The 25,108-nt window shown below is 31.6% G+C and overlaps 1 protein-coding gene across 1 annotated transcript in view; it reads left to right on the top strand.

Moving 5' to 3' along the window:
- The window catches only part of LOC127715269 (N-alpha-acetyltransferase 15, NatA auxiliary subunit-like), a 48,850-nt gene extending 24,018 nt beyond the window's left edge, over positions 1–24,832 (top strand). Inside the window, exons 9-22 of the mRNA XM_052221306.1 lie at positions 2,005–2,100; positions 2,522–2,628; positions 4,993–5,065; positions 5,523–5,692; positions 6,221–6,373; positions 6,905–7,033; positions 10,306–10,455; positions 11,976–12,039; positions 12,453–12,637; positions 13,867–13,975; positions 14,830–14,928; positions 15,701–15,844; positions 18,630–18,733; positions 20,505–24,832. Coding sequence (XP_052077266.1) covers positions 2,005–2,100; positions 2,522–2,628; positions 4,993–5,065; positions 5,523–5,692; positions 6,221–6,373; positions 6,905–7,033; positions 10,306–10,455; positions 11,976–12,039; positions 12,453–12,637; positions 13,867–13,975; positions 14,830–14,928; positions 15,701–15,844; positions 18,630–18,733; positions 20,505–20,669 — 1,748 coding nt within the window. The 3' untranslated portion in view covers positions 20,670–24,832. The remainder of the gene's footprint in view (positions 1–2,004; positions 2,101–2,521; positions 2,629–4,992; positions 5,066–5,522; positions 5,693–6,220; positions 6,374–6,904; positions 7,034–10,305; positions 10,456–11,975; positions 12,040–12,452; positions 12,638–13,866; positions 13,976–14,829; positions 14,929–15,700; positions 15,845–18,629; positions 18,734–20,504) is intronic.
- The last annotated feature ends 276 nt before the right edge of the window (positions 24,833–25,108 follow it).

The following is a 25,108-nucleotide window of genomic DNA, read 5'->3' on the forward strand; positions in this document are numbered from 1 at the left end:
ATAGCAAGAAATCTTCAATTTAACAGTATTGCGCAATAGCAAGAAATATCCAATAGCACAATATTGCACAATAGCAAGAAATTGTCAATTGTACAGTATTGCGCAATAGCAAGAAATATTCAATTGCACAGTATTGTGCAAAAGAAGATACTTCGTATAAATTGCTTATTTCTTGATCAATTTCAATGGGGTTTTATTCTTGAATTCTTGGGGTTCTTTAATATGCTGAATCTAACCGTGTATTAAGTTTTTGGATTTTGGGCCCCGTTTTTAAATTGGTCCACATTGAGGTCCAAAGGGTCCAAAATTAAACTTTCTTTGATTTCATCAAAAATTGAATTATTGGGGTTCTTTGATATGCCGAATCTAACCGTGTATTTAGATTTTTAATTTTGGGTCCCGTTTTTTAAATTGGTCTACATTAAGGTCCAAAGGGTCCAAAATTAAACTTAGTTTGATTTTAACAAAAATTGAATTCTTAGGGTTCTTTGATATGCTGAATCTAAACATGTGTTTAGATTTTTGATTATGGGCCCAGTTTTCAAGTTGGTCCAAGTTGGGGTCCAAAATTAAACTTTGTTTGATTTCAACAAAAATTGAATATATGGGGTTCTTTGATATGCTGAATCTAAACATGTATTTAGATTTTAGATTTTTGGCCCAGTTTTCAAGTTGGTCCAAATTGGGGTCCAAAATTAAACTTTGTTTGATTTCAACAAAAATTGAATATATGGGGTTCTTTGATATGCCGAATCTTACCATGTATTTAGATTTTTTATTTGTGGGCCCGCTATCAAATTGGTTCATATTGAGGTCAAAAGGGTCCAAAATTAAACTTTGTTTGATTTCATCAAAAATTGAATTATTGGGGTTCTTTGATATGCCAAATCTAACCGTGTATTTAGATTTTTAATTTTGGGTCCTGTTTTTTAAATTGGTCTACATTAAGGTCCAAAGAGTCCAAAATTAAACTTAGTTTGATTTTAACAAAAATTGAATTTTTGGGGTTCTTTGATATGCTGAATCTAAACATGTGTTTAGATTTTTGATTATGGGACCAGTTTTCAAGTTTGTCCAAGTTGGGGTCCAAAATTAAACTTTGTTTGATTTCAACAAAAATTGAATATATGGGGTTCTTTGATATGCTGAATCTAAACATGTATTTAGATTTTAGATTTTTGGCCCAGTTTTCAAGTTGGTCCAAATTGGGGTCCAAAATTAAACTTTGTTTGATTTCAACAAAAATTGAATATATGGGGTTCTTTGATATGCTGAATCTTACCATGTATTTAGATTTTTTATTTGTGGGCCCGCTATCAAATTGGTTCATATTGAGGTCAAAAGGGTCCAAAATTAAACTTTGTTTGATTTCATCAAAAATTGAATTATTGGGGTTCTTTGATATGCCAAATCTAACCGTGTTTTTAGATTTTTAATTTTGGGTCCCGTTTTTTAAATTTGTCTACATTAAGGTCCAAAGGGTCCAAAATTAAACTTAGTTTGATTTTAACAAAAATTGAATTCTTCGGGTACTTTGATATGCTGAATCTAAACATGTGTTTAGATTTTTGATTATGGGACCAGTTTTCAAGTTTGTCCAAGTTGGGGTCCAAAATTAAACTTTGTTTGATTTCAACAAAAATTGAATATATGGGGTTCTTTGATATGCTGAATCTAACCATGTATTTTGATTTTGGACATTGGACCATAATAGGTAAATTAAAAAAATTGAAGTTCTTAGACCACATTCTTTCTGTGTCAGAAACCTATGCTGTGTCAAATATTTAATCACAATCCAAATTCAGAGCTGTATCAAGCTTGAATGTTGTGTCCATACTTGCCCCAACTGTTCAGGGTTCGACCTCTGCGGTCGTATCAAGCTGCGCCCAGCGAAGCATTTTATTAACTGTCAAAATTACATACAGGCAAGACATATATTGATAGTTTACTGTAGAAAATTTAAACTTCCTTACTCTCATACATTATGATTTATTATATGACCAGAGACAGAAGAAGAAACATTAAAATTGTACACAGATGTAGAAGAAAAGTTCCCACGTGCATCAGCCCCCAGGAGAATACCTCTGTCATTTACAACAGGTTAGTAAACTAGTTACTGATTCGTTTTCAGAAGATTAGAACAAGGAAATAAACTCTTTCCGAGAGCCACTGTGCAATGCACTCTTTTAAGCCTTACATATGTAATTTGCACAATCAAAATAATTTTAACATCCAACATTTATGATACTCGTTGCATAGATAATTTCCATTTTAATGATATAAAATAATCATCTGTTCACCGACTTCAAATCAATTTGTTACCTAGTTGGTAGTGAAAAAGGTAAAAAATTGCGATGACGATAAGCCATTTACTGTAACTTGACCTTAATATAGTTATATTGTTGATATCAAGTTGAAAATTATTATTTTACTACGGTGCTGTTATAAGCTGGACGAAAAGACATACCAAATGTATGTGTATTAAATGCAAAAAATTTTAATCTTACAAATTTTATTTCAGGGGATAATTTCAAAGGACTGATGGATGCATATTTTAGGAGAGCTTTTCATAAGGGTGTACCACCTTTATTTGTAACTGTAAAGAAATTATATTCTGATCCGTTGAAGGTATGTAATAGTAAACATTCATTCGCCTATTGTACACAGCATGACACATGATTTGAAAATTATGTCAGTATAATAATAAGATGTATGTATGATTGCCAATGAGACAAATATTCACCAAAGACAAGATAAGGTTGAGATCATTTGCATAAAGCAAGAATCTACAAAATGCATAGTGAATAAAGCAAAAATGTTTGACTCTTTTATTTACATGTATTGTAGGTCTATTTTTGTTTTTTAATTGTCTTTCAATAGAAAAAAATTGGGTATGAAAGACCAACAGTTGACTTCCAATGTATTAATTATTGGTGCACATGTTCCTTCAAAGACATTTATTTTGTATAGTTACCAGTCAATATCAAATAATTCCCTGTTAGTGGATACTAGAGTCTGGTCCATCTTGATTTTTATGTAAGGTGTGAAACTTGTCAACAAGTTTAAAAAAAAAACAGCAATTAAAGCAGTATTATTTTTATACGCCCGTTTACGGGACGTATTATGGTATACCGTTGCCCGTCTGTCCGTCCGTCGTCAACATGTCGGACATTAACTCAAAAATGCTTTAACCAATTTGCATAAAACTTTGGTGAATTGTTTATAACTATTGACGTGAGCTCCCTTTCGTTTTTTATAAAATTTAGATTTTACGTTTCCGAGTTGTGGGGTTTTATTCATTAAAAAAAAGGGGGATTTTACAGTTTTTGGACAATAAGTCAAGAATGCTTTCACCAACTTGCAAGAAATTGTGGTGAATTGTTTATATCTATTGACATGAGCTCCCTTTCGATTTTTATAAATTTAAGATTTTACGTTTCTGAGTTGCAGGGTTTTATTCATAAAAAAAGGGGGGATTTTCCAATTTTCGGACAAAAACTCAAAAATGCTTTCAGCAATTCTTATGAAACTTTGGTGAATTGTTTGTATGTATTGATGTAAGCTCCCTTTAGAGTTTTATAAATTTTCCATTTTACATTTCTGAGTTATGGGGTTTTATTCATTAAAAAAAGGGGTGATTTTCCAGTTTTCAGACAATAACTCAAAAATGCTGTCACCAATTCTCATGAAACTTTGGTGAATTGTTTATATCTATTGATGTAAGCTCCCTTTTTATTTTCATAAATTTCTAATATGACATTGAGAATTAATTGAACTTTATTTGTTTATAGTCTGACAACAGATTTACTAAGTATTGCACAACAGCCAGAAATCTTTAATTGAATATAAATTCAATTCATATAACCTATTTCAAGTTCTTTGACTACATTTATTCAGAAACCTATAATATGTCAAATATTTAATTACAATCCAAATTCAGACCTGAATCAAGCTTGAATATTGTGTCCATTTTTGCCCCAACTGTTCAGGGTTGGACCTCTGCGGGCGTATCTAGCTGCGCTCAGCGAAGCAGTTTATTTAGTATTTCACCACATTTCCAATTGGTTTTTTTTAAAGAATAAGAAAGTATTGTAAAAAAATCCAACAAAATGCTAGATAGAAATATATTACAATTAATGAATTTTGTCTCGGCTCGACAGAGTCAAAAAGCGAGACATAGGTATGCTGTTTCCGGCGGCAGCGTCAACAATGTATTAGTTTGTGATTAGGTCTAGTTCATGGTGAACCACTAGTGGTAGGTCAATGATATTAGAATTGCAGTTGTATTAGCATTGGCACATCTCATTTCCATGGAGATTATTTGGCCCTGCCCCCTCAGTCACGGTCTATTGACTTTGTAACTTTTGCATAGTTTACATGTATTAGTTTGTGTTTAGATCAGTTTAAGATGAACCGCTATTGTTAAGTCAATGATATTTGGTATGCAAATTTATTGGCATTTGCAAGTCTCATTTCCATGGAGATAATATAGCCCCACCACCTCATCATGGTTCATTGACTTTGAAACTTTTACATAGTTTACAAGTTAATGTTTGTGTTTAGGTTTGTTTAAAGGGAACGACTTATGATAAGTCAATGGTATTTGGTATGCAGTTGTATTAGCATTGGCACATCTCATTTCCATGGAGATTGTTCAACCCTGTACCTTCAGTCATGGTTCATTGACTTTGAATATTTGCATAACTTACATGTTAAAGTATTGCTATTTTAATTTCAACATTTGCATTATCAAAATTACAAAAAGGTGAGACATATCTCTGTGTTAACAGTTTATTAGTTATCTCAACGATGTTTACAGTCATTTACATTTAAAATTAGAATGAAAATATGTATGATTGAGTTCTTTGAAGATGATCTATTTTAGATCCTTTCTAATAGAACTGTACTCAGAAGTATTGTAAATGTATTGAGATGCTTCCCTTGCAGGATTTCCTATAATGTAGACAGTAATATTGTTTTTTTGTTTTATAGATTCGAACCGTAGAAGATTTAGTTCTAGGGTATGCTGAAAATTTAAAAACTCATGAAAAGTTTGCATTGTCTGGTAGGTATAAATGTAGTATTCCTAAAACGTCTTGCTTGTAAATCTCTTCAACACTCACTCTTAAATATCAGAAAGTCCTCATACATAAAAAATAAATTTGCAGTGTTTATAATTCAATGTTTATTATGTTGCCTGACAGAGTCCAGTTGTTGCCAGTGACACACAGAGACCACTTCTGTTGTCTTTAGTCCTCTTTGTCTTCTACATCACACTTAATGTTAATTTACAACTCCTTGTATACATTATACTTAACATTCAATAACATTTAAGTATAATGTATACAAGCTGAAGCCCCGCCTATCTATTAATTGCGATGTCAATCTTGATTACAATGTTTGAGCAAACATTTATACAAACAAAACAAGCAAGCCAACCAAACCTTTAAACTACAAGCATTAGGAAAATAGCTCCAAAACTGATAATAAAAAAATAATATTTTCCTATATTTTCCTTTCAGATGAAGGTGAATTAGAGTCTCCGACAACATTATTGTGGGTGTATTTTTTCCTGGCGTGTCATTATGATTTCATGGGTGATACACTTAAATCTGTAGAGTATATAGATCTCGCCTTACAACATACACCACTTCTTATAGAGTTATATGTACTCAAAGCCAAAATATTTAAAGTGAGTAAAAGCTATTATATATTTTTCATTATAAAAAGTAAATTTCATAATTTAACAGTGAGCAGTAATAACTTAAGTAAGATGAGTAGTGAAGGGCATGTGGTTTGACTGAAAAGGGAAATTTGTATTAGAGAAGTTATAGCACAATCCAGAAATGACTAAACTTGGCATTACAAGTTTCATTAATATGAAGATTTTAATATAATGTATGCTGGGGATTTTTTATTTGCGGTATAACATGACCTGGAAAAAACAGTTACAATTTTTTTATTTATTAATGGAGGTCTACAAAATGTGTCTCCTATCTGTGTGCAATTATAAGTATTGTTGATTAGTGAATACAAAATGTACTTTAATTTTGTGGTTTTAAAATATTGCAATAAATTTTTTGATCAAGAGTTTTTCAAGAGATCTGTTTTTCACATGTTTATGTGTATAGGAAAAATAAATACTCTGCTAAAATGACTATTTTTGCATTATTCTTGAAATAAACGATAGTTATCTGGTATATATTTATTTCTTTTGTAGCATGCTGGTGATATAGAGGAGGCTGTCCGGTTGATGGACGAAGCTCAGTCATTAGATACAGCTGACAGATATATAAATTCCAAATGTGCCAAGTATATGTTGAGAGGCAATTTAATAGCAGAGTCTGCTGAAATGTGTTCAAAATTTACAAGGGTAGGCATGTTTAAAGGGATATTAGCTGTCAAATTCATGTTCACCAATTAGACTCAAATTCTCATATTAAATTTATATCATACTTAAATGTCTATTCAAATTACAAAAAGACCTAGAGAAACAACTTACAATGCATATACTCATTATAATGTATCAACATTCCTTGTGTATTTTAGACTAGATGCCATCAAAGTTTTTTAGCTTATTTTAACAAAACTGAACCAAACTGACTGCTAATAGCAAAATATTATCTCACATTCTACTTTTATAAATGTTTGGTTACCACAATATATGCATGTAAAGAAAAATAGTTAGTCTTGCAATATTGTTGGTCATCAGACTAGACATGTAAAAAAAAATGATTTAACATGAATTTTTACTTGCAAAGAAGTCATGTAAATATATAAGAATTCAGAGATAAAATAAGCAAAAAAGAAACTTGTTTTCTGTATATTATATATTTGTAGGAAGGTGTTTTCTACTTATTATCTATTTATAGGAAGGTGTTTTCTACTTATTATCTATTTATAGGAAGGTGTATCAGCAGTAGATAATCTGAACGAAATGCAGTGCATGTGGTTTCAGATAGAAAGTGCTGCAGCATACCAGAGAATGGGAAAATGGGGAGATGCACTTAAAAAGTGTCACGAAATAGATAGGGTAGGTTCATAAGATCAGTTGAAATATAGTGATTACTACAGTGGTCAAGGTATTGTGGATTCATTGTTTTCATGGATTGAAGATAAATTGGATTTTTGTAGATATTTAATTTCAGGGTTTGGTCTGTATACAAGCCTGTAGAAAATTTTTACTGCTTTGAACATTTAAATTTGTGGTTTACCTAAACCTACGAACTTCACAAAAATTGGTGCTTTAAGAATAAGAATGAATCAACAGTAGTTAGTGAACATCTTTCTGAACAGATAACTTCTGTTGGTCACTAAAAGAATAGAATACAATCTGTTTTTATACGACCGCAAAAAAAATTTGTGGTCGTATATTGGTATGACGTTGGCGTTGTCGTCGTCATCCGAAGACACATTGGTTTTCGCACTCTAACTTTAGTTTAAGTGAATGGATCTCTATGAAATTTTACCATAAGGTTCAGTACCACAAAAGGAAGGTTGGGATTGATTTTGGGGGTTATGGTACCAACAGTTAAGGAATTAGGGGCCAAACATAAACATTTTTGCAACTTCCAGACATAACTTGTGTGTTAGTGTATAGATCTCTCTGACATTGTACCACAAGGTTCCATTTCTCAAAGGGAATGCTGGAATTGATTTTGGGGGTAATTGCCTCCAAATTTTAAGAATTGGGGGCCAAAAAAGGGGCAAAAAACAAGCATTTTTCTAGTTTCATGACAATAACTTGTGTGTAAGTGTATGGATCTTTATGACATTGTACTACAAGGTTCCATATCACAAAGGGAAAGCTGGAATTGAGTTTGGGGGTAATTACCCAAAACATTTAGGAATAAGGGGCCAAAAATAAGCATTTTTGTAACTTCCAGACATAACTTGTGTGTTAGTGTATAGATCTCTCTGACATTGTACCACAAGGTTCCATATCACAAAGGGAATGCTGGGATTGATTTTGGGGGTAATTGCCTCCAAATTTTAGGAATTGGGGGCCAAAAAAGGGGCCAAAAATAAGCATTTTTCTAGTTTCATGACAATACTTTGTGGTTAAGTGTATGGATCTTTATGAAATTATACTACAAGGTTCCATATCACAAAGGGAAAGCTGGAATGGAGTTTCGGGGTAATTGCCTCAAAATTTTTATTAATTAGGGGCCAAAAAGGGGCAAAAAATCAAGCATTTTTCTAGTTTCAGGACAATAACTTGTGTGTAAGTGTATGGATCTTTATGAAATTGTACTACAAGGTTCCATTTCACAAAGGGAAAGCTGGGTTTGAGTTTGGGGGTAATTGCCCTAAATGTTTAGGAATAAGGGGCCTAAAAGGGGCCAAAAGACAAGCATTTTTCTAGTTTCCAGACAATAACTTGTGTTCAAGAGTATGGATCTCTCTGAAATTGTACTGCAAGGTACCATACCACAAAGGGAAGGCTGGGATTGAGTTTGGGGTGATGAATCATTAGGGGGTTCAAAAAAATTGGGGGGGGGGGGATTTTTTATCCATATTTTTTCTTTTAAATTTTCCATTTTAAATTGGTTATTTCTGATTTATATATAAAAGCAAATAATAATGATATGGTTTGAATAGGTAAATTTAAAATAAAATTTTTAAGTTCTTGAACACATTCATTCTGTGTCAGAAACCTATGCTGTGTCAAATATTTAATCACAATCCAAATTCAGTGCTGTATCAAGCTTGAATGTTGTGTCCATACTTGCCCCAACTGTTCAGGGTTCGACCTCTGCGGTCGTATCAAGCTGTGCCCAGCGGAGCATTTTATTGTTTTTATGCCCCCGCCAAGGCGGAGTGGGCATAAAGTGTTACCCTTGTCTGTCCGTACGTAAAGTACTTTCCCAAAATTAGTTTCTGTTCTCTAAATTTAGTTTGCCTTAACCAAATATTATGAAACTTATACACAATGCTTATTACCACAAAACAGATCAAGTTGGAATTTGGGTGGCTTCACTTTTACCGTTCTAGAGTTATGCCCCTTTACAAATGGAAAATAGCTGAAATTTTTTCATTTCCATTCTCTAACTTTAGTTGTTATGAAACTTATACACAATACTAATTACCATAAAACACAGATCAAGTTCAAATTTGGGTGGCATCACTTTTACAGTTCTCTAGTTATGTTCCTTTATAATGTTATATGCAAGCGGGGGCATCATCTGTGTCCCATGGACATTCCCCATTTATTTTCAATATAAATAGTACAGTTGAGGGTGAAATACGTCAAAATTTTTCTGCAGTGCATTAAGCTATGATATTTGATATTTAAGGGCTTGAGCTTGAATAAGTCAAATGTAAGATTTATATTGGTTCTAAACATTATAATTTTTTGAAATATTTATCTGATTATGATTTATGATTCCATATTAGCGCTATTCCAATGAAATGAATGTGGGAGGGAATCGCTTATTTTTGGATATTGGTTATAGCTCATCAATGGTAAAGACATAATAAAATTCCTTTGTTTGGATGTTGGGGTATTCTCAAAGGCATTCCTTCCCCCTACGTCCATTTTTGTCTTGCCTTGACAGGAGTCAAAAAGCAAGACTGAGGTATGCTGTTTCCAGGGGCGGCGTCAACAATGTATTAGCTTGTGATTAGGTCAGTTTAAAGGGAACCACTTGTGGTAGGTCAATAATATTTGGTATGAAGTTGTATAATCATTGATGCATCTCATTTCATGGAGATTTTATGGTTCGCCCCCTCAGTCATGGCCAATTGAATTTGAAACATTTTCTAAGTTAACATGTAATAGTTTTTGATTAGGTCAGTTTAAGGGGAACCACTAGTGGTAAATCAATGATGTTTGGTATGCAGTTGTATTAGCATAGACACATATCTCATTTCCATGGAGATTATTTGGTCCTGCCTACTCGGTCATGGTCTAGTGACTTGTTCTGTTTTGCATAGTTTACATGTTAAAGTTTGTTTTTACATTTAGGTTAGTTTAAAGGGAACCACTTATGGTAAGTCAATGGTATTTGGTATGAGGTTTAATAGTGGAAGTTATTTGGCATTGCACCTTCAGTCATGGTTTATTGACTTTGAATGTTTTGTATAGTTTACATGTTAAAGTATAGCCATTTTGATTTCAACATATGCATTATACTATCAAAATTACAGAAAGGTGAGACATATATCTGTGTCAACAGTTTATATTGGAATAGACCTAATTATGTAGTTAATATTGTGAAAGTTTTAATTTACATTTCAAACAAAACTTTCAACAATGAAATTTGTCCCGATGTTTTCTAATTTTTAAACTTTTTATAATTTCAGCATTTTACAGAAATAATAGAGGATCAGTTTGACTTCCATACGTACTGTATGAGGAAGATGACTCTCCGAGCTTATGTTGGATTATTACGATTAGAGGATGTATTACAACACCACCAATTCTATTTTAAAGCAGCTAAAATTGCTATAGAGGTAATATTCAGCAATTGATCTTTAAAAAAAACACAATAAATGTTTCTCTTTATTTAACAAATTTGGTTAATTGATATAAACAAGGTCTGCAGATAATATCAGAATGATGCACAAGTACATAAGATAGCTACATGTTATTATACCCCCACTCACTCACCTTGTCTATTTGTCTGTCCATAACACACTACATGTTACTCAGCTTCTGTATTAGCCAAAATTAAAAATATGTTTGTTTCCCCTCCACCCACCCAGGTCAGAAATAAGCCCCCGGGTCAAAAAATTATTTTGCACAAAAAAATCGAAATTATTTTTATTTCTGAAAATAATTCGTTCCATTTTTGAAAAGTGCTTGAAAGCAAGAGGATTGATAATCTAAATAAATACACTCAAATTAAGCACAAACAACTGATAAGTGGCCTCGACTTGACAAGTCAAACAATTCATGTGACCAGGCTATAACATCAAGTTGAAAAAATAAAAAAAATAACCTGCCTTCCTGGTCTGTTTACAAAGGGTAGACCTGAGGGAGGGGAAACAGACATTCTTTTAAATGTGGCCTTATGGAAATGCTAAAGAGATGTACAGTGTAAGAGATTTTCAGATCTGGTAACTTCTTGTTTGAGGATACTTTAAATTTTGATTATTCCTACTTAACATGGAACTATTGTGTTTAATATTACTTAGCATCTGTATTAACCTAACATGGAACTATTGTGTTTAATATTACTTAGCATCTGTATTAACCTAACATGGAACTATTGTGTTTAATATTACTTAGCATCTGTATTAACCTAACATGGAACTATTGTGTTTAATATTACTTAGCATCTGTATTAACCTAACATGGAACTATTGTGTTTAATATTACTTAGCATCTGTATTAACCTAACATGGAACTATTGTGTTTAATATTACTTAGCATCTGTATTAACCTAACATGGAACTATTGTGTTTAATATTACTTAGCATCTGTAATAACCTTAAAATGGTTAGTTGTAATTTGTAGGCAACTTTCTGATCTGCCAGGAAGTCACTACTTTGTTGACGATACTTTAAATTTTTCATTATTCTCACTGAACATGGAAGTTTTTTTTACAGAACCTTATAAGTGAGGGTATATTTAGCATGACATCTCTTTTAAAATCAATTTTAATATGTACATATTAAATTTCGAGTACAATTACCATACACAGACTCTGAATTCAACCAATCAAAATACTGGATTTGGTGTCTCGAGCGCAAATTTTGTACTCTGAGTACTCAGTTAAGTTTATGACCAATGGCCCTGAACTATTCAATAAAAAAATCATTTAAAAATAAGATATCACAGAGAATGTTTGTAATTTGCTGTAAAGGATTAAGAGGTTATTCTGTACAGAATGCTTACCATCATAGGTAGCTTTACATTAGTCTGTAACCATTTTATAGTACAATGGGAATTGGATTTTCTTAATTTTACATTAAGAAAAATATAAGCTTTAAACACAGTAAAAGTAACACACCTGTTTTGTTTATTGTAGATTTATTTACATTTACATGACCACCCTCTCTCGGACAGTGATCTGGATAGTGCTCTTGATGCAGGTTTGTAATATGTCATTTTCAGTCAAATCTGTCAATCAATCTTATCAATTACTGTCAAACCTGTCAATCAATCGTATCAATTGCAATTTAAGAAGATGATATGATTGTTTGACTAATTGTTGTTGGGTTAATATCCAGTGGCAAATATTTAATAATTATTCAGGATGAAAACAAGATAAAGTATGAAAATGAAAAAATATTGTGTAGAGGTTTATTGGACAATAAAATATTATAATTTAAATTATAATTTTGTGTTGTGAAGGACACTATTTTATTCAACTCCAATGGAGCTGTGCCTACATTTGCAGAATTTATACAGATACAGAAAGGCATTATGGTTGGGATGCTTAAAATTAATTTTCTTCTGTTTTTAGTAACTGTTTCTTTTTAAAATTATATGAAACTATTTTCAGAAAATTTGTCTCCTAGTGAATTAAGAAAGTTGAAAAATAAGCAACGGAAAGCGAAGAAAAGAGCACAAGCTCAGGAAAAACAGAAGGCTGAACAAGATAAAAAAGAAACTCAGAATAAAAAAGCTCAGGATGGTGAATTAGACGGTCCGAAAGAAGAGGAATTAGTACCAGATAAATTAAGCAGGGTACGTCTATTTTAAACATCTACTCTGAATTTTCATTATACTAACAATGTTGAAATTGAGAATGGAAACGTGGATGCGTCAAAGAGACAACAACCCGACCAAAGAGCAGAAAACAGCCAAAGGCCACCAATTGGTCTCCAACACAGCAAGAAAATCCTGTACCCGTAGGCGGGCTTCAGCTGGCCCCTAAACAATATTATATACTAGTTCAGTGAAATGTCATACTAAACTCTGAAACATATAAATGAAACAATATTAAAAAAAACATATAAGACTAACAAAGGCCAGAGGTTCCTGACTTGGAACAGGCGCAAACATGCGGTGGGGTTAAACATGTTTTGTGAGGTCTCAACCCTCCTTGATTCCTCCTCAGGAAGGAAAAGTATTAAGAAATAAAAGAAAAATAATGTAATTAGATTGATGTACATTAGACAAATAAATGGTAATGGTCATACGGCAAAGGAACTATATTTTTATGATGACTGATGGATCAATTGTTGCTTGTTAAATGTCAAATTGTTGACAATTTACACAAAAGATAGGTCATGCAAGTTGGCTTGGATTGAAGATCAGGACATTTAGACTGCCAATAGGAAATGTTGGTATGATAATAGGGGCAGAAAACTTGCCTTGCAAATTGAATGCAGAATTTTAAAAAAATAGAGATAATCCATTACTTACAAACATCATCACAGAAACCAGTCGTGGGAAAATTTTATCTTCATGTACATAAATTTTTAACAACTGTACAACACATTCTCAATCGGATACCTACAGTTATACAGGTCATCCAAAATTTGCAAACAAAATTTGTGAAGTAAAATATTACACTTATGTATGTCTTTATTACCTGGGTTTTGCATAGCTTAAACATGTGAACTTTGTCTTTTTGGCATAGCTTAAACATGTGAACTTTGTCTACTGCACAGCTTAACATGTGAACTTTGTCTTTTTTGCATAGTTTAAACATGTGAACTTTTTCTTTTTTGCATAGAAGTATACCTTTGTAAGGTGAGATGAGAAATCAATAGAAGTCTCAATTGTATGTAATGTTAGAAGAATGAGATATGCATAGAGACTTGGTTGACACAATATCACATGAAATATGTTAGCATGTATGTGTAATCTATAAAATATAAATAATGACTAATCATCAATATGTAACAGAAATCTATTATTTGAAGTTACAAAAGAATTTTTACTTAAAATATTTTTTTTTAATTTTACAGCCTGAAGACCCATTAGAGCAATCATTGAAATTCCTGAAACCTTTACAGATGCATGCAGCACATAGAATACACACACACATAGTAGCTTATGAAATTTATTCTAGGAAAGGTAATTAAGAAAATCTATAAAACTCTGTATGTGTACTGATTCACGCAGACTTGTGAGAATAATCATTTATAAAGTGATATTTTTAAATACATATTACAATGCAGTTATTAAAAATACAATCACTTATTTTGTTATGAGCAAATGAGAACACTTTCTATAATTCTTTTTTCTTTTTTTATAAAAGATGAAATGTTTTTGAAATTAAAGAAGGACTTTGAACTCAGGTTGATAATTGTCTTATTGGCAATTGTACCACATCTTATTTTTTTATATCAAGTGATGTTTTTATCAAATAGATAGCCTCAACTTTCTTTTCCGTTTGGCATTATTAAGAAAATTTCCTAAAATTTGCTATAATTGTATTACCAGTGTACATGTTGAAAATACAGTCAATATTTTCAATGCTATTAGTTGTTATGATTGAATTTTTTCTAGGGCTACTCCAGGAAAAACTTTAATTTGGATTGTACAGTTCTTTACTTATTTCAAATTTCAAAATACATGGGGAATTTGGATAAGGGTTTCATATTATACATTTTGATTTCATATTAAAATTGCATAGCGGATGGGTTATGGAAATAAGTGCCCATTTCCCCTAAAATATTTGTTTTCATTGGAATTACCTGCTTGTTGTCTGAATTTACCAATTTCAGGGTTTGGGGTTGAGAGTTTGTCACATGAAACAAACATCAATTAGATAACAGCACAAAAATACAAGCAATATAAATTGTGGTCAGCACTCTGGATTAATGTCAGCATTGTAAAATCAATTTATGTATGGTCTTTTGAATTGATTTGTTTGATCGTAATATTTTCTATTTGCACAGATTATATGGATTCATTTTATATTGTAGGAAAAATATTATTAATGTTACAGTCATTAAAGAGAGGATGTCAAGTAGAAAGAAATAATCCACAATTACATGTTTGTTTGTTACGATTTTTATTGTTAAGTAAGTATCACTTCTGTATAAAAGTTTGAAAATAAGGCTTAAATTTGGTATATAAACTGATGAGATCTCTATTAAACAGTAGAGCACATTGATGTCTAATGGATGTTGTCACTGTCCCTTAAATTAAGCAAATCAAAACCAGTTAAAAAAATCTAGGGAGCTGGATTCCAAGCATGGCAGAATATTCTTAAAAAGATTTTGGACTACATTTTACAACATGCATCATAATACCATGAAACGACTGCATGTAAGTAAATGTGTAAAATAGAAAGAAAAATAAAGTATATGTTCATATGTATATGTCTGCCTATGTGTAGTGACAACTGCAAATTATACCTTGTCCATCCATATGTATATGTGTAGATATTTATTGGAAAGTTATGCAAACAGTTTTCAATATTATGGTATTTCTACATTTTAATGTTGCTGTGCAGTAGAAAACACAAACAGATAACTGTGTTGCATTGACATCTTACATTACCTTACCACACAACAGAGAACAATAGCTATTGTATTTATTCAATGAAACATTACTTTTTGCATAAAATTTAAATGGACAGGTAAACTCCAGCTGATTCTGTGGAAATGATTTATTGCCTTCACAATAAAATAATAAATAAACACAAAAAAGAAATGGAAAAGGGATGGACATTTTTTTGCAATATTCTGGTCAAATTGAATCAAACTGTACATCGCCACAAGATCAATGATAAACTTGGGCAAACAATCTTATGTGTGAATATTAATATTATATGTTCTTTTCGTTATTCAGTAAAACAGAAAACAGATTTACCAGAACCTATTAGTAAACTTCTGCACAGAGAAATGGAGATATTTTACAATCACAAAGACCCTTTAACACTTAATACAGAATACCTAGAACAAAATAATAATTCCATATTGCATAGATTAGCAGGTATGTATTGAGATCAAATTTAGTGTTTTGGAAACTGTAGCATTCATTACATCTTTTGATTAAAGTGGAACTTTTCAGTTAAAGATTACACTTGCGGAATTGAATCGCAATAGTCACTAGCTGGTTTTTATATTTCAGTCATATTCTCTATTTTTGTGTGCTTATAAAACAGGTGAACATATAACAATATGAAAATTAATATGTATAACCAGACTTTAAATTAATATGTATAACCAGACTTTAAATTAATATGTATAACCAGACTTTAAATTAATATGTATAACCAGACTTTAAATTAATATGTATAACCAGACTTTAAAAGAGTCCCAGAAAGATGTTCATTAAGTATGAATCTTAACTGTTCAACTACACTTTTGAAGAAAGAGAGAAAAGTCATTTCAAAATATTGTCTAAATAAGTCTCTTTACCTCTTTAGTGCTCACCAGCACTTTCATTAACAAGTGAAATGTTAAATCTTAAAAAGAAAAAAACATAATCTTTCATTAATATTAGATTAATACCAGAATTTATACATGATATAAAACTTAAGTAAAGTTCTTCAGCCAATTCAGTTTGTTGGTCTTCAACCTGTGGCTGTATTCGAAGACTGCAACTATAGTCAGTAGTTTTTATACGACCGCAAAAATTAAAAATTTTTTGGTCATATATTGGTATGACGTTGGCGTCGTCGTCGTCGTCGTCTTCCGAAGACACATTGGTTTTCGCACTCTAACTTTAGTTTAAGTGAATGGATCTCCATGAAATTTTACCATAAGGTTCAATACCACGAAAGGAAGGTTGGGATTGATTTTGGGGGTTATGGTACCAACAGTTAAGGAATTAGGGGCCAAAAAGGGGCCAAAAATAAGCATTTTTGTAACTTCCAGACAATAACTTGTATGTAAGTGTATGGATCTCTCTGACATTGTACCACAAGGTTCCATATCACAAAGGGAAGGCTGTAATTGATTTTGGGGGTAATTGCCTCAAAATTTTAGGAATTAGGGGCCAAAAAAGGGGCAAAAAACAAGCATTTTTCTAGTTTCATGACAATAACTTGTGTGTAAGTGTTTGGATATTTCTAAAATTGTACTACAAGGTTCCATATCACAAAGGGAAAGCTGGAATTGAGTTTAGGGGTAATTGCCCGAAACGTTAATGAAAAAGGGGCCAAAAATAAGCATTTTTCTAGTTTCCAGACAATAACTTGTGTTCAAGTGTATGGATCTCTCTGAAATTGTACTGCAAGGTACCATACCACAAAGGGAAGGCTGGGATTGAGTTTGGGGGTGATGAATCATAAGGGGGTTCAAAAGATTTTGGGGGGGGGGGGGGGATTTTTTTTTTTTCCTTTTTTCCTTTTTTTTTTCTTTTAAAATTTTCCATTTTAAGTTGGTTATTTCTGATTAATATTTAAAAGCAAATAATAATGATATGGTAGGAGATACACACCAAACAGGATGTGTAAATTATTATATAATAAGTATTGTGCAATAGCAAGAAATTTTCAATTGCACAGTATTGCACAATAGCAAGAAATCTTCAATTGCACAGTATTGCGCAATAGCAAGAAATCTTCAATTGCACAGTATTGCGCAATAGCAAGAAATATCCAATAGCACAATATTGCGCCATAGCAAGAAATTGTCAATTGTACAGTATTGCACATTAGCAAGAAATATTCAATTGCACAGTATTGTGCAAAAGAAGATACTTCGTATAAATTGCTTATTTCTTGATCAATTTCAATGGGGTTTTATTCTTGAATTCTTGGGGTTCTTTAATATGCTGAATCTAACCGTGTATTAAGTTTTTGGATTTTGGGCCCCGTTTTTAAATTGGTCCACATTGAGGTCCAAAGAGTCCAAAATTTAAATTTGTTTGATTTCATCAAAAATTGAATTATTGGGGTTCTTTGATATGCCGAATCTAACCGTGTATTTAGATTCTTAATTTTTGGTTCCGTCTTCAAATTGGTCTACATTAAGGTCCAAAGGGTCCAAAATTAAACTTAGTTTGATTTTAACAAAAATTGAATTTTTAGGGTTCTTTGATATGCTGAATCTAAACATGTATTTAGATTTTTGATTATGGGCCCAGTTTTCAAGTTGGTCCAAATCGGGGTCCAAAATTAAACCTTTTTTTTGTTTGATTTCAACAAAAATTGAATATATGGGGTTCTTTGATATGCTGAATCCAACCATGTATTTAGATTTTTGATTTTTGGGCCCCGTTATCAACTTTGTCCACATTGAGGTCAAAAGGGTCCAAAATTAAACTTTGTTTGATTTCATCAAAAATTGAATTCTTGGGGTTCTTTGATATGCTGAATCTAACCATGTATTTAGATTTTGGATATTGGACCATAATAGGTGAATGTCCAATTTAAAATTTTTAAGTTCTTAGACCACATTCATTCTGTGTCAGAAACCTATGCTGTGTCAAATATTTAATCACAATCCAAATTCAGAGCTGTATCAAGCTTGAATGTTGTGTCCATACTTGCCCCAACTGTTCAGGGTTCGACCTCTGCGGTCGTATCAAGCTGCGCCCTGCGGAGCATTTTATTTGATATTACACTGCATATATGTTCTTCAATGTACAAATGTAGCAAAATCAACACCAAGCAAATAACTCTGTTTATTCAGGTGCTAGGGGCCATCTTAAACTTGCTGTTGGGTCAATATTAAATATTGAAAAATGATAATTGGCTCTATTTCATTACAATTAATTTATATTGTGAACATTTCCTGCAATAACATTATATTATAATTTTGTGGTTCAGGGGCCAGAATGATGTATGAACTTTCACCCACGCCAGAGAAACAAGATGAAGCATTAAAAATTGCCACAAGTCTTTCACCGAAGTTGCAAGGAATAATTCTTAATGTAAGTAATGCATATATTTACAGTCATATTATAAGTAAATTGTTTAACACTATCAGTGGATTTAAACATTTAAATTAACATGTTTTGCTCTTTAACACAGAAAGCAATAAAAAAATACTTTAACCAAGGAAGTCAGAAAATTTTCAAGTCACCCACCAAAGGGAAGACCTTCATGTAAAGTTTGCTATAAAGTTGACTTTCAGAAACAGCTATGCTAAAAGTGATTTTAATGTACATATTTTGTGGTGGGTTAATATAACATCTATTGAAAAATTTATTTCAACACTCAATAAAAAAAGTATATGATTTTGATTCTTTTATAATTAACAGTAAGGTTAAGTCAATAAGAACACTTTACACTGACATGAGAAACAAGTCTCTTGATTTTTGTACACCTATTTTGCATTCTGAGATAATATACAGACACCTTAAATTTGCACCAGTTGACATTGACATTTGAAAATGGAACTGGATTGGTCTATGACATGAATTAAAAATTGTAACAATATTGTTGAATTGAAGTATGAATAGAAGGAGGTACATGTTAAGCTGTTATGGTCATAGTTAAAAAATGAATGAAGAAATAAATCATAACAAATCAGCAAGTTAATAGAGAACATCGTAAGGCTTTTTCAATATCACGTGTATCAACCCGAGACACCAATATAATCCCAAGAGCTCTGCTGGAAGAAATATATTGGTTGAGGGTTAAAACGGGGTGTGATATTGAAAAAGCTGTATTATATACATGTACCTCATTTACAACGCATCTCTCAGATATTTTTCATGAGACATGACGTACATGTAATACATATTAGGGGTTTCAAAAAGCTTTTGTAACTGTGACTGATATCGATTATGTGACGTCATACAGATTAGGGGTGTGATAAAGCCTTTGCAACCGTGATTGATATCGATATCATCACGGATGGCTAATACAGCACGATTATCATCAATTGTATTACACATACAATTTACCTGTATATACTACTAAGTACAGAATAAAAAAGTTTATCATATACTTATAGAAAATAATGGTATAATTGTACCCCTTGATAAAACTAATTTGTACATATATTTATTCATTAAATTTGAAGAATTGTCTTAGCTGTGTGATATGACTTTCGTTATCAACTGCTTACAGTATATATCAACTGCCTCCGGTTTATATCAACTGCTTCAGGTTAATATCGCATGCCTTTCTTAAACGTTATCGCAAAGCATTTCGACGCCATTCTGCAAATTCCGGAGAAAAAAAACTCAGTGGTACATTTTAGTGAAAAACATAACTAGGTAGAATGAAAGAACAAATATTAGGAAACAGAAAAATATATTATTAAAAAATGCAAAACAAATAATACAATAAATGAATTTTATAAAGTTTTAAAAAAGTTTTCTTGTCTGTTTGGTTTCTGCTGAAGTATATGATAAAAAGAAAATAACATGTCATTTTTCATATCAGACCCCTTGTAAGCTCATGGTCAAAATCATCCCTCAAGCCTGTCGGCTCTCGGCTGATAAGGGGTCTGATATGAAAAATGCCATGTTATAATCTACATATATCATCTGTTGTTAAATCCACCATATTCTGTGGATTAATCCTTACTTGTGGAGCACAAATTTTAGTAGATTTCATGTGTATATGTTAACTATGAACTTATATGTACTTACCTTTAAGCTTTCATGCTGAATTTGTCTCACCTTGAAAATGAAACTCGCTATCCACATTAAAAATATGCTCCTATTAATGTAGTTTCATTTATATTTGTAGAATTGTATAGAAGTGCTTGAAGCAATGTGTCGAGGTGATTTTGGAAAATGTGAGACGACGGCACAGAAATACCAAGCTGACTGTCATAAACTTTTCCCCTATTCTCCATCATTTATCATCCCTGCCAGCAATCAACCAGACCAAGTCAATGGAAATGCATCGTGAGAGAGAGAGAGAAAACATCAAGTGTCATTTATTTATCCTGTGATAGTGCTTTAAAACAAACTTTGAATTTTAGAAAAAGAGAAAAGTGAGAATCAAAATGAATTTTCCAAATGTAGTAAATCCAAGAGACTTAAATTCAAAGTTAATGGCATAAAATGCATTGGAACAAATAGTTGAAGAAAGAGATACTTGATATGCATGGACTATTGTGTGTGTGTGTGTGAAGCTTGGAACCTATCTGTTGACATTTATAATTTACTATGTCTTGTCCAGCATTTTTATAAAACTGCAGTGTACCTCTTTACATTTTATATTTCATGGTCAGTCTTGTACTAGTGAATGGAGTCATGAAAAAGATCTTTCTTAGTTTTCATGATTTTTATTAGCAAAATATTATGTTATTTTCCATTAAAAAAAAAGAGCAAGGCCAGATTAAATGAATTTCTAGATCCTCATCCCTGTCTGCTTTATTCCCACTCAGATTTTTAAAATTTAGATTTTTGTCATGTTAATTGATTATTGTTTAAGAATTGAATGCTTCTTTTTGTAATTTTATTTGGGTCTAAAAGTGTTGACCAAAGCACATTTCTAAAAATGTGCACACAATCATCACTATTACAACCCTTTAAAATTACAAAAAGAAGCATTCAATTTTTATGATTAAATTTTTATACTACAATCATGAAATTATGAGATATATCAAATTTTACATTTGTTTTCCTATGCATTGCAGTGACTTTTCACAGGAAGCACATGCTGTCATTAATGTTGCATTTTAATGGGAAATAAAATCTAATTTTGGAATGCCTTTTGATTGTTTTCAGCCAATCAAAATTAGGGATCATATGAAACATACATGTAATGTAATTATTCATGTTTGATATGGATATGTTTAAATCTGTCTAAAAAAAAAGCTTGTCTGCTTTTATTTTCATTGATTGAAAAATGTAAAAGTTACATTTTATGGCCTCATTAATAATCACAAATGGCAGTGTTAACAGGAATTAATTGATAGTATCAGCAAAGCAAATAAATCTTTAGACATATTGCTGTTTTGTAAAATTTTAGTAGAAAGAAGAAGAAGAAAAAAGCTCATTCTATTCCGAATCTCACAATGCCCACGAATTTCTTAAACTTTAAATTTTACAAAGGTCTGTAATTTGAAATTGATAAAATGTATAAAAAGAAAAGGTTAAGTTCTGTATAAGCTTGAATGGAGCAAATGAAATAAATCTACTCAGAACAGTCATAGGCACACAAAGTAAGAAAACTAATGCATTTTCAAAAATTTTAATTTTTTGAATTACTAACAAACTTCATTTTATCTTCTTCAGATTTCATGGCATTAATAATCCATGGTCAAAGATATATCAGAATGACCTGTGCTTCTTTTCCTTTTTCTTTTTACTACTATACTTGATATCTTTTACATAAAAATTTTCTTTAAAAAGGAGGTTGTGAAGCTTGAAATTTGAGATAAACAATTACACAACAGTTTTGTAAGTGTTACTGGTTGCTCATTACAAAAAAATTAAATGGATGGATAAGGTATGATGAAAGACATTATTTAATTTGGCCCCTGAAATTTCAAAAACAGTCAAATTCTTTGAACTGTTCAAAATTATAGTAATTGTACGATCACTTTACAGTCTTTAAATTCATACCTCTCACTTGCTATCGTTTATTTACTTGTCGCACTGTGATCACACACGAGATTTAAAAAACACGAGCACTGAGAGGTTTGGTTTTAATCAGACTGGTCACTTTTATACAGAAAAGTTTTCTGTGATATATATATATTAAAACCTTGATATTTATTCAGATTTATGCTTAAAAACTAAATCCCTCTGTTTTCTTTCTGAAAGACCATGTAAACAAAGTTTGATACCTTTATTGAATAAAAAGTAGAAATCAGCCATCATCAAGCATTTTTATACCTATGCTTGCCTGCTGTATAGGATTGGAAACCAATGAAAAGACTTACTTAAATAAATAATTAATTACCAGGTTCTTAGTTTGTAAATCTCACTTCTCTCAATGATGCATCTGTTTATTAAAATCATGACAAAAAGTTTTAATGTAGTCAATTCAGGAGAAATAGCATCATATTTGCCAGTTGAAAGAACATTTAAATGTATATTAAGTTTTATTTACTAAAAGCATACAATGGTGAAATACTTGTCTAAAATTTAGCATATTTTTTTTTAATTTCTGACAGCAATCATGAATTTAATTTATTTTAATAAAAAAGAAATTTTAGAAAGTTTTATTTATAGGAAAGAGGCAGCACTAAATTTGCAATTATTCATTCTTAAAACTATATAAATTATGTTTCTATACCAACTCTGATGAGGCTTGTTAAAATAGGTCTTCTGTTAAGGAGTTGTAGCCAAAAAGGTAATAGAAAGCTTTGTGGTTTCATTGGAATTGCAAATTTGCAAAAAAATGGAAAGCATTCTTACTGCTTAAATTTTAATATTAACAGTTATTTAATATTAAAATGTATTCCTTTTTTCCCAAATTAGGTGAAGTTATCTTTAATTAATAGATTAATTCCCCCTTCCCCACCACACCACATCACACACACACACGTACAATTTTTTTTTATGTCAGATTGCACTGAACTATTTTGAAACTATGCAGTATTGATTTTTCTTCCTGATTTAATTGTGTGGTAGTTTTCAGATATACAGGTATGTTTTGTAATAGTTCATGTCTTATTCTATCTACGTTTTATGTAGTTATAAGTTAGAACAGTCATAACTGTACTGGTGCATACCATTCAAAAATTTAGTGACAAAAGAAGAAAAAAACAAGTTTTTGTGTGCATTCTGATTTTATTTATTAGTATTCCCACTTAAGAGTTGGGGCTATATTGCATTCTCCTAATCGGTCTGTTTGTCTAACAAATATTTCAATCACATTTTCTCAGGTACTGACAGAATGACATATTTGGTCAGCAGCTTGACAAGTGATGAAAGTTAACGCATGGGCACTTTGTAGATCTGTCAGATACCTACTTCCTGTTAAATGATGCTTTGAATTTTTATATATGTTAAATGAAATTTTAGTCACCCATTTCTCTAATACTATTGAACAGAAGACTTCAAATTTGGTCAGCAGCTTAGCAGTAATAAATAGTAATGTGTGAGTGCTTCTGGAATCTGTCAGACACCTACTCCTGTTTTCAGATGCTTTGAATTACAAAGGTGGGCATGTTTTCGCACAACAACATGTGTATTATTTTTTCAACTGAATTTTTGTTGTGCTATTTGAATATCATCTTACAACTAACTTTTAAACAGTTATCATTATCATGAAGCTACTGAAAGACGATGTCCGGTCTCAATTACCATTCCAAGATTTAGAAAATTTAATTGGAAATGAGGAGACCAAACAGACTGATTGAGTAAAGAATAGCCCAGAAAGATTCAGAAAAGAATACCCCAGAGATTTAACAAAAAGGGAAATGAAAAGCAAGAAGACATAATTCATATATAATTCTAACAAAACTAATGTTCACAATTATATAGAAATATAAAGATTTCAAAATGCAGCTATTGTATAATGCTTAGTTGGGTAAATTAGGTTGTTTTTTCATAAAAATGCATATTATCTATCCTTGAATTTTTTATGTCTATTATACATTACTTTTCTTTTTTGGGCTATTCAGGAGGGGGGGGGGGAGAAAAGGGAGGCCTGCCAAGGGGGTATTGTTGGAAGGCCCTTTTTCTCACATCAACAACCTATGCAGATTTAGTAAGAAATTAGGGTATTTTCTTTCTCATGGGTCAAATGAAGTTCTGTACCTCAGCCATACTACCCATATTTGTCAGGGCCTTTAATCCCCCTCACCAACTCCCAGAGTTTTATTCTGGACTACCTTGTGATACCTGTACTCACAAACAAACTTTTTTTTAAATCTTTTAGTTTTGAAAGTCACTTCCATTATGCAATAATAATTAGATAAGGAGAACATTTGTCAACAATTCCAACAATGTTTGATTGTTATTCTACACATAAATAAATTAGATAACTAAAATTGGCTTTGCTGCTTAAAACTTTAGGATGTTCTTTCAACAGGTGAGTTATGTTCAGCTTAAGTCCTGTCACCTGAATGATACCATGAAATATGTTTACAAATAAAATACTATTTTACAACATTCTGTGTTCCTTAATCAATGAAAGTGCTGGCCTGGAGTGCAGGAGGGCTCCATCCCTTGTCTTTGCAAAAATAGGTATTTAGAAGTAAGCAAAGACTGGTCGTCTCCTAGTAATATGTTTCAATGTTGGGTAATTGCCTTCGTTTAAACTGTGAGCAATGAAATTATTACATGTTTGTCTAGTACAAAGCATGGTATATTTATAGTTCATGAACATGTTATCATTATGAAAATACATGTAGTATTTGCCAAATGTATGTTAGCCTGATATTAATT

Source organism: Mytilus californianus, unplaced genomic scaffold (genome assembly GCF_021869535.1).
Source record: "Mytilus californianus isolate M0D057914Y unplaced genomic scaffold, xbMytCali1.0.p SCAF_9, whole genome shotgun sequence".
Classification (NCBI taxonomy): domain Eukaryota; kingdom Metazoa; phylum Mollusca; class Bivalvia; order Mytilida; family Mytilidae; genus Mytilus; species Mytilus californianus.